The 10030-nt window shown below is 44.6% G+C and overlaps 2 protein-coding genes across 3 annotated transcripts; one reads left to right on the top strand and one right to left on the bottom strand.

Annotated features, from left to right (window-relative positions):
* Positions 1–475: 475 nt before the first annotated feature.
* On the bottom strand, positions 476–8164 carry LOC135814564 (uncharacterized). Of its 2 annotated transcripts, none has more exons than XM_065327698.1 (8): positions 7741–8164; positions 7022–7264; positions 6412–6493; positions 5089–5194; positions 4861–4927; positions 4271–4650; positions 3175–3544; positions 476–1284 (listed from the first exon to the last, which is right to left on the bottom strand). In XM_065327698.1, the coding sequence occupies exons 1-7, from the start codon at positions 7867–7869 to the stop codon at positions 3241–3243; spliced, it is 1311 nt and encodes a 436-aa protein (XP_065183770.1). In that variant the 5' UTR covers positions 7870–8164; the 3' UTR covers positions 476–1284; positions 3175–3240. The 2 variants fall into 2 exon arrangements, with proteins under 2 accessions (XP_065183770.1, XP_065183771.1); XM_065327699.1 differs by having other exon boundaries at positions 6412–6510.
* A 153-nt stretch (positions 8165–8317) lies between these two features.
* Positions 8318–9322, top strand: LOC135814565 (V-type proton ATPase subunit E-like). The gene has a single exon (XM_065327700.1). It carries the CDS (start codon positions 8421–8423, stop codon positions 9099–9101), a length of 681 nt encoding a protein of 226 aa, XP_065183772.1. The 5' UTR covers positions 8318–8420; the 3' UTR covers positions 9102–9322.
* Positions 9323–10030: the final 708 nt, after the last annotated feature.

A 10030-nucleotide genomic window follows, 5' to 3' on the forward strand; every position in this document is an offset into this window, starting at 1 on the left:
CCCCAATGATCACACAGCAAAGGAGACAAGCGTCGTACCAAGTACTCACAATCGACACCAATATACCTAACTTCTATGACATCACCAAGGCTCAAAAATTCCTTTCACTTCAGCCCAACTGGTACTCACAGCGCAGGCAAGTTTTAGTTTAGAAAAGAGAAGTACTGTCGTGGACATGGAAATTCGGTCGCACGTCTAGCGGCCCCAGGGCGCTGGTCATGCAGCCGCGGTACACACATGCATTTCCATGTATGCGCTGCAGCGCGCCGGTCACAACCGCATCGCATGTACACTGCATGCAACGTTCTGTACGCGCTGAGGGCGCCGGCCCCGGGCATTCGACCGAATTTCCATGTCCACGACAGTACTGCCCTGTAACTGGTAGTGAGTAGTACAAAACGGCTACTCATCAGGGAGCCGTCATGTACCTGTACTAGTAGTTCATGACTCTCTGCCTCTGATACTCATGATGGCATTCACGGTTGCTATTGACTTTCGTATCGGAACTTAATTCTATATACAGTTCACTTTCCCAAATGGAATGTTATCATTGAGATAAAATTGACGCTACACAATAATGCACAACGAATAAATAATGGTATGAAAGGATTCAGGTGTTCCATTCATGTCCTAAAATAGAAAATACTAGTAGACACTCCTTTCCGGATTGCTCATGACAGTCTATTTAAAAAATAAATACTAAAAATATGTAAACAAACGGCGAGGAGACAATAATTTGATAACCGCAATCAATAAGACGAGCTGAACCGACATTTGTGTACTTCATTCATGCAATGTAAAACGGTGGAGACGATGTGCAATAAAACAATGAAAATATGAAGAAATGGTGTAGAGAAAAAAATGGATTCAAACAAGTTTTCGTACACTCGTCAGGAAAAATATGTAGCAAATGTGGCCACAGCACAGATCGTAATGTACACTCACATACTTCAGCAAATACACCTGATTCTCAGCTTCAGGATAAAAATCTACCAAAGACTAACTATGCTGTAGATACAGTATAGTCTCATTCCAAGCAGCACAACACTGTCTTTTGCCTAGTACATGTATTGCCATAGCCCAGTGAGTCAGGCTGGGTGCAGAGCCGTAGGACCTACTGATATCCAGTGCATGTACATGTACTGCCATCGAGATCCTCGATGGTACATGCATTGCACTGTAGCTAGCAGTCTTGAGAGAAGCAGCTCAACTCTTGACCAGCATCAGGGACAGCACGACTGGTGATGTGCCCTCTATAACTGTCGAAACATGTTCCGTCACGACCTGGCCAATATGAAAAAAGGACAACAAAACAAGTGAAAATGAAGAGTAAGAACGCACTCATCCGCAGGCACAGGGTAACAAGTGCATTCGTATTCTTCATTTCAGTAGTTATCTCGTCGTAGAGTTAAAAAAAAAAGGTATTCCACATGTTACCATGTTTTTAAAGATGACTGACTTCAAACACTCCTATGAGGTAAAGAACTGAAGCTTGCTGCAGATGCCACTCCTATAGCTCTTAATTTGCTAAATCCTATATATAGGATTTTGGTCATATTTTTCAACTCAAAATGGGTGTGGCATGAGAATAGCAAAAAGTATGTGACCAATTCTTCCTTGCTAGGTCTTAGAAGATATCGAGAATTGAATAAGATAATTTTTTCAAACACTAACATCTCAGGCTCATCTCCTTGCTCAATATTACTAAGGCATGTGCCCTATTTTTCGAATCCTATATATAGGATTTGAGATTTTATTGGACCTTGTTTATCCTTAAAACTGGTAGTTTCATGACGGCATGTGCGATATGTCATCATGAAACCACCCCGTGCCACACCTGCAATGTTCTTCTGCACATTCACTGCTTCAGTCCTTTCCATGACAGCAGCTGAACAATTATGCTCAAATTTCCAATTATTGCTGAAAATGGGTATTCATCAGAAATATTATCGCCCTATGAATCTAAAATGTAAACATTCATGCCTCAAACATATTTACAACTTCCATGAAAACCACTATGCCATTATTATTGGTCGTGATGACCACTAACAACGGCATAAAAGGCACACATTTTCAAATCCTATATATAGGATTTTTGGCCAGCAAATTAAGAGATAGCGGTGGGAGGTGAGTAGATCAGCCCACCAGGAAAGTGGTCAAAGACCGAACATCCCATTCACTGCATCCATGTTTCCCTCGTGCCAGGCCACGCTGCCCAAAGTCATGGTTAAACCAAGCAAGTCATACCAGGTACTGTAAAGTGAAAAACTTTCGCTAGAGATTAAATTTCGCTATTTTCGCGACCATAAATCGCCGCAAACTGCTCTGTGCATTGATTTTTGACGGTACAAGATCCAACTGAGTAGATGAGATCGCGAATGTTTCTCATCGTAAACCAGTGCAATTCTTGAAAACGCGAAATTTGTGCGCCGCGAAAGTTTATCGTTTTACAGTATTCAACTTGTGCTGAAAGTGGCTGAGTTGAGTGGAGCGGGTGGTAACATACCAGCAAGGGGGCTAATAGTATCACAAAGTTCAGGAAACTTGGGCTGGGAATACGAGAGTTTTACAAGAGTACACCATGAGCTACGACTGTCAAAATTCTGCTGCAGCCAATGTAACACCTGTCCGGACGTCGTGAAACCTGGCCGACAATTTAGAATGCTCAGGAAAGATATTTCACAGGTTTCCACGTTTTTAAAGATGACTGAGTTCAAACATCACTATGAGGTAAATCTTGAAGGTTTATCTTAAAGTGACTTTGACTTTTCCCAGCCTCAAATTTTGATACGAAATGCATGGTCATTCTGAAGAGGTTTTCCAGAAAACATCGTGGAAAAGTTAAGGTTACGCGATTTTTTATGGAAAAAGCAAGACTAATCTTTTTTCTATCCAGCTAGCTCCGCTGAAACACAAGCGCTGTTTTCGTACCGTTTTCCATTGACCGGCTATGCTCGCAACAATACTGCTCAGTGATATCCAAGCTTTTCATTAGTACCATTAGTGGTGCCAACCAACATCCATGATCATATGACGTGGATTATTCTTTCATGAGAGTGTGCTCATGTACTGCCCCCCCCCCCCCTCTATGCATTCATGAGGCCACACCTGACTACTGAACCATACAGTTACATCACAGTTACGATCGTAGCCTACAGTAGCACAATGACTAACCATTGAGGAGATGCCCATAGCCATAGGACATAAGACAGGAACAAGGCCACGTTATCAGCCCAACTGCTACACTAATGTTACGTTAGACAACATGTCTTCCCAGATGTTGTTCTGAAAGTCAGCCTTCCACAGCAGACACTGCATCGGTGGCGACACAGTGCCATGCTCTTGCTGGGTCCACTGTGATTTCCTCTGCAGCTGCTCCAGGATTTGCTGGCGTACAGGGCCATACTGATGTGCCAGTGACTTGAAACATGTCACCAGTGTTTGCCAATGTTTCAGGGATGGTGGACACGCACACAGGCTCAGTGTCAGCTTGTCGTCGTCACTATGGTTGGCACTAGCAGTGCTAGACAGCACCTGTGCATGGCTAAAACAACGACGACGACGATGACAACAACAACAACAACAACAGCAGCAGCAGCAGCAGCAACGACATCAACAATAACAACACAATTTCAGGGAAGGATCTGTTGTGCCGCTGTGCGGTGGGAATTGTCATGAGTACGTAAACAAGACAAGAGTGTGCAACACCGCAGGTGGTCTAGTCCACGGTGGAATTTGTTTTGTTGACGTCCCCCTTTTCAGGACACATGACGCATATCGTACAAAGCACACGCAAACCATGCACTGGGTGCCAACATTCATCGCGATTCTAGCTGCCACAAATTTGCCCAGTTCATGGCGGCATTGGAGGGATGTTGCACAGCAGGATTTCCGTATGATTGACATCCCTGAGGAGCATTGGTGCGGTCTTGTGAAGTTGTGATGAGTGGCAGCAGTTGTGCAGTCTTCCAAGGCGGTGAAGGAATTCCACTGTTTACATGGTTGTTTCTTTTTCCACACTGGTGATTATACATTTCGCTTCTGCTCTACCAGACACCGCTATCACTGCTCTACCAGACACCGCTATCATCCTGCTGATTGTGGATGAGTGTTCATAGTCCAAGGTGTGCGGGCGAGTGAGATAGAGATAGAGAGTGAGAAAGAGAAAGAGAGAGATAGATAGAGAGAGAGAGATATCATGTGCACATGCATAAGTATGCGTGCATGAAATGAATGTTGTGATACACATCCGCACATCATTAGCACTCACTGCCAGTGATACGATCCTGGTTGCATATCAGACAGACTGCAGTCGCAAAGCTCAACACGAACAAAGCTCTCAGTCCAGTGCAGCAAGTGCTGAACGTAGCAGTCCAGAAGTGTATCAAACCGTATCGCACAGGACGACAGCAGAGATGGATCACTGAAAAAGAGTGTGTGTGAATGTGCACAGGGCGATAGTGTTGCTGCTGGTGGCGGCCTGGTTGAAGTGTCCAGTGCAGTGGACGGGACATTGCACGATAGCAGCCAGTCAATCAGTTCACTGGCCAAACGTGATGGAATCACACACTGGTGGTCATCATCAGCTTGAGTACTGAGACCTGACTGCACCCTTGTTGAATGAGTAGCACACACAGTCAGCATAATATCCTGTAGAAAATACAAAAAAAGTGCAAATTGGAAAAAATCAAATTCCGTGAAAGACACCATCAAAATAATATCTTCAGCCTCGCCACATCATCAAGATTGGAAGCTGCGCCTTTTCTCCGCGGCAAAAGAGCCTGTTGGAAACAAAACTGGATGTTAAGGATGCCCAACACATTCATACACACAGGTATACACAGTACACGAAGGACATACCAGACCAGCGTCTAATTTCACCACTTCATAAAGGAGTCTCTCCTGCTCAGGGGACAACCCAGTGAATCTGCAGAAAACAAAAACAAAAAAACAATCGTGAAACAAAGTGGGAGTTTTAGAAGAAAACAGAGCTGGATGACTGCCAGTAAAAGCAAACCTAGAGACCAAACGAGAGGAAAAAGGAACAAATCAATCGCATTACTCACAACCACACCGGCCATTACTCACTGTTCTTTATCGCCAGCAATAAGGCAATTGCAAAGCTGACATGCAAGCGCTGTCAGTGCAGCAGTGCTGTCTTGGTGAATAACAACTCCACTTGTATGCTGCGAAACTGGAGAAAATATTGACAAGCATATTACAGAAACGGTGATAGTCTACCACATGATACATGTAATGGTGAAGGAGCAGAAGCAGCTAACAAGGCCGTCAATACAAGACTTGCATAGTCCCGAGTAGCACTTCTACTCCTAGTACTGTCCCCGAAGTTGACAAACAACCAGCTATGACTCTATACATTAGAGAGCAGAACTTGAGCATCCCACTTACACACAGACGGTTTCAGTCCACTTCAAAAACAAATCAGTGTACACATCAATGATGGTTTTCGGATCCTTTCCAACTGTTTACTCATAACTGCAGTTTAGGATGGGAGCGCACCATGTTAACATAATATCTTTCCAAAATTTTTACACTTTCAAGAACGCTATCTACTCTGCATAAAACCGCTAACGCATGATCCCCTTCCTCCGGTAACTAGCACAGGATTCTAGCCAGGAAAAAATTGTAGGCGGTGGGGAGGGTTAGGGGAACCAGTTCACCCATTTTTTCAATGTTTCACTATTCCCTTGTCACAAAAAAATGCAACGTACGGGGGCACAGAGCGCCCGGAACGATCGATTTGTGGCCGCATTTTGCTGTGTGAACTGAAAAAACACAAAATAATAGGGTGGTGCACGATCATGGTACGGTTTTTTTTTACATTCCGCAGCACCATTCCAATTTCAATGCAATATTCGATAGTTGATACAATTTAGTTCAAACTCAAGCTGCTGCTTACCCTCCTATCAAGTACCGTAAAGTCGCGGATAAAAGCCGGGCTTATAAGCACATAAGCCGCTTTCTGCATCAGCCTTCAATGCAAACCAGGCTTGTATGCAAACCATGCTTATATGCACCACTGATATTATTGCCAGGCTTGTATGCACACCGGCCGATCCGGGCTTGCAGAGAAGCCAGGCTTCTACGCGCGACACGCGTAGATCTACCACTGACTACCGGTATGGCGGCAGTTTTACTATGCACTGTACATAGCGCATGCACTCTTGACCTACCCGATCCGCGCTTGCATAGAAGCCAGGCTTCTACGCGCGACAGGCTTATATGCATTTGACCCGTTTGATTTTCAGGCTTCTATCCGCGATGTGCTTGTATGCAAACCCGGCTTTTATCCGCGACTTTACGGTAAATACATTAAATACCGTGGTGAAATAATTCAAAACACTTTCGAGGCAAAAAGATCGAATTGCACTGGAAACAGATCATACGTACCATCCAGGCTAGGCAGCACTTCAAGGATTACAGGTTGCAGCCGTTCAGCAAGGTTGTCACTTTTGAACAAGTCAAACACTTCCTGTACACACACACATTCTGGCATAAATAAGGATTCACTGTCGACCCATACAAGAAGTATATCACGCTGGACGCTGCCTTCAAGAAGATATGTATCAGTGTACCCATTATGGTGCAAGGAGCCAGAGTTCCTACCCTACTGTTCAAAAGTTAAACCTATCGGGCAAATAAACAAGTCAAACACTTCCTGTACACACCCACACTCACACACGCGCGCGCGCGCGCGCGCACACACACACAGTGAGAATTCAAGTCGGCAGGAAAAAGCACGAGCTCCCACGTAGGGAGCAGCACACAATCCCCCAAGTATCGCCGAAGTCGCACAAACCTCTTCTGGTAAATAAAAATGTATTAAACGCACTGAAGGGCGGAAGCCCAGAATTTGACGTTGAACAGCCATGAAGCACCACTAGCAACAGTTGAACCAGACCTCCTGCACTAGGTTCCAATATCCTCATATCCACCGTGTACATGTCTGTACTACCGGTATTGTGCACATGACTGTACTATTGTGTTGGCTGGTACAAACCTTTGCCCAGAAGACAAAATCCTTCGATGAAAAACCAGCTCGGGCAGCCATGGCCAATAATGGGGAAGGTGCGAATTGATTCTTCAGCAGCACCGAACACATGTGTGACAAGCAGTGTTCTAAGTAAGCAAAGTCCAATTGTACAGAGCTGGGCCATGGCTCTTGAAGAGCGGTAACTTCAGAATGCAGCTGTTTGTGAACTGAACTGGACCGCGCCGGCAAGCGAATCATCATGCTGTATGCCTGCACATACAAGAAGAACGACAGAGATAGTCAGCAGAGATAGTCAGCAGAGATAGTCAGCAGAGATAGTCAGCAGAGATAGTCAGCAGAGATAGTCAGCAGAGATAGTCAGCAGAGATAGTCAGCAGAGATAGTCAGCAGAGATAGTCAGCTTCCTGGAACCTCCTTTGTTTTAAAGACATGTACTCGTACTTATTTGTAAAATTTGATGTGCATGTATGATTCACCTCTCTTGCAATACCGACCAAGTTCACAGTATGCCATGAGGTTTTCTTGAATTATACAATGCACATCAAATTTTAAAAATATCTGACAATGCTTATAGTGAATACTATAGTACTAGCAGTCCATTGAAAACCATCTACCACACGCACATATAATACCGATACGTGTGGTAATAAATTTAATAAACCACGACATCTTACATAAACAATGCACATGTTTATCGGTACGAAGGGATTCATGAAAAAGTTCACCTTTTCAAAATACACACACCAAGTGGTGGCACGTTGGAAATGCTCTGCTGTCCAATGCTGCACTTTAGGTCCATGTGCCATGGCCAGAACTTCTACAAAGGGTTTGCAATTGCGAAGAACCTTTTCCATTGTGTTTCAGATCCTTCATGACTTTGGAGAATACACGACAACAAGCCAATAACAACTCCCATGCACGTCATGTAACAACATGGACACTGCTTGTTCTACAAGCAGCAATATATCCGCGAGTGGAATCTGAAAAATAGATCTACAAAATGCAACAAAATACATAATCAAAGCAGCCAACTCCGGTACAATACTCAACAGCGCTGCAGCGTGGCCTTTTCAAAAAGTGCGGCACGATCCGGCCGATATGATCGAAGCAAAATCACATCAACTCCGCATACGCGGCGCATCTATATAATTACATGTATCTGCAGTTCTGCACTGTCGGTCGAGTCATGCATGATCATGTGATCATGATCTCATGTAGTTTCACGTCGACCATAGCAACAATCGCTAGGCTTACGTCATAATTGCCTCACAGGAAAAATCAGATGTGTGACTGACTGGGCTGAGACAAAAATAATCAGTGCCTATTTTCTGTCCCGGTTGTAGAATACTCTTGCGCCTTTGTAATTTTCTTCTCACGCTTTGCCTGTTTCCGTAATCATAGGATCATGGCGGTCTCAGATCAGGATGTGGAGAAGCAGATTCGCCACATGATGGCATTCATTGAGCAGGAGGCTAAAGAAAAAGCGGAAGAAATCGATGCGAAGGCCGAGGAGGAATTCAACATTGAGAAAGGTCGTTTAGTCCAGAATGAGAAGTTAAAAGTCATGGGATTCTATGAAAAGAAGGAGAAAGCACTGGACCTCCAAAAGAAGATCCAAAGGTCCAACCTGTTGAACCAATCTCGTCTCCAAGTTCTGAAATCTCGTGATGATCATGTCAAGGGATTACTGGAAGAAACTAGGCGTAGACTTGCTGATATCACATCGTCTCCAGCAAAGTACGAAAAGTTCCTCGAGGATTGCATCACTCAGGGTCTGTGCCAGCTGCTGGAGCCAGCAGTTATTGTGAGGTGTCGACGTGATGATGTCGATAGAGTAAAGAAAGTTATGAGCAAGTCTCAGTCTGAGTACACCAGGATTACCAAGGGAAAGAAGTGTACTGTGGCTGTCGACAGCTCTTTCTTGCCGGCTGATTCATCTGGTGGCGTGGAGCTATACTCCAAGGATGGCAAGATTAAAGTTGCCAACACCCTGGAGAGTCGATTGGAGATGGTCAGCAGCCAGATGCTGCCGCAGATCCGCACGGCACTATTCGGCAAGAACCCCAACCGGAAATTTGATGATTAGTGAGCAGTGTATGTTTGTACACACCATTTTTTACCTCTGTTGTTCCTCTCTCTCTCTCTTTCTCTCAACTGTCTTCTTTATGTTTTTGTTGTGTCCTTCTCTTAGGTGTTGGTCTCATCTATTTATATTTTCACAAATTGTAGAATTTACTTGAAGTTGCGGACAAGTTCTTCACGTGCCGCTTCATCTGTTCATAGTGCAGTGCAACCATGGACCTTGGACCTTCTGTGTGTTAATGTGTGTGTGTCTGTGTGTCTGTGTGTCTGTGTGTGTGTGTGTGTGTGTGTGTGTGTGTGTGTGTGTGAGAGAGAGAGAGAGAGAGAGAGAGAGAGAGAGAGAGAGAGAGAGAGAGAGAGAGAGAGAGAGAGAGAGAGAGAGAGAGAGAGAGAGAGAGAGAGAGAGAGAGGGGTTGTGGGTTGTGGGTTCAATTCCTGACGATTATGGTCACACATGTCTCTCTTCTCTTTCTGATTCTCCTAGCTCTTCTTTCATTCTGCTGGCTAGCTACCAACAGCCGGTGCATGCCAGAGTACATGTGTGTATGTGGTGGTGTGTGTGTGTGTGTGTGTGAAAAAATGTGAAAACATGAAAAATAGGGATTCACTGGCCAGAAAGCTATTGAATGGTGTAATCCCAGCACAAGTTTGTTAGCCATCATCGCTTCAGCGACGGGCATGTGGAAGTGTGGGTGTGTGTAGGGTGTGCATAGCGTAAGTGTGTTTGTCATCCTATGTATAAGGCTATTCCGATGTGCTCGGGTGGTGTAGACCAGGTGTACATTAGGAGTCAATTCATATGGCTTCTTCTTCGTCAGTTGTGTGGATTGGGCGGTTATCTGACGCTACACTTGATCTGTTTCATTCACTCTTGTCTGCTATCGTTGCTATAAGAGAAGAGAGAGAGAGAGAGAGAGAGAGAGAGAGAGAGAG

The sequence above is a fragment of the Sycon ciliatum genome, chromosome 4 (assembly GCF_964019385.1).
Source record: "Sycon ciliatum chromosome 4, ocSycCili1.1, whole genome shotgun sequence".
Lineage (NCBI taxonomy): Eukaryota > Metazoa > Porifera > Calcarea > Leucosolenida > Sycettidae > Sycon > Sycon ciliatum.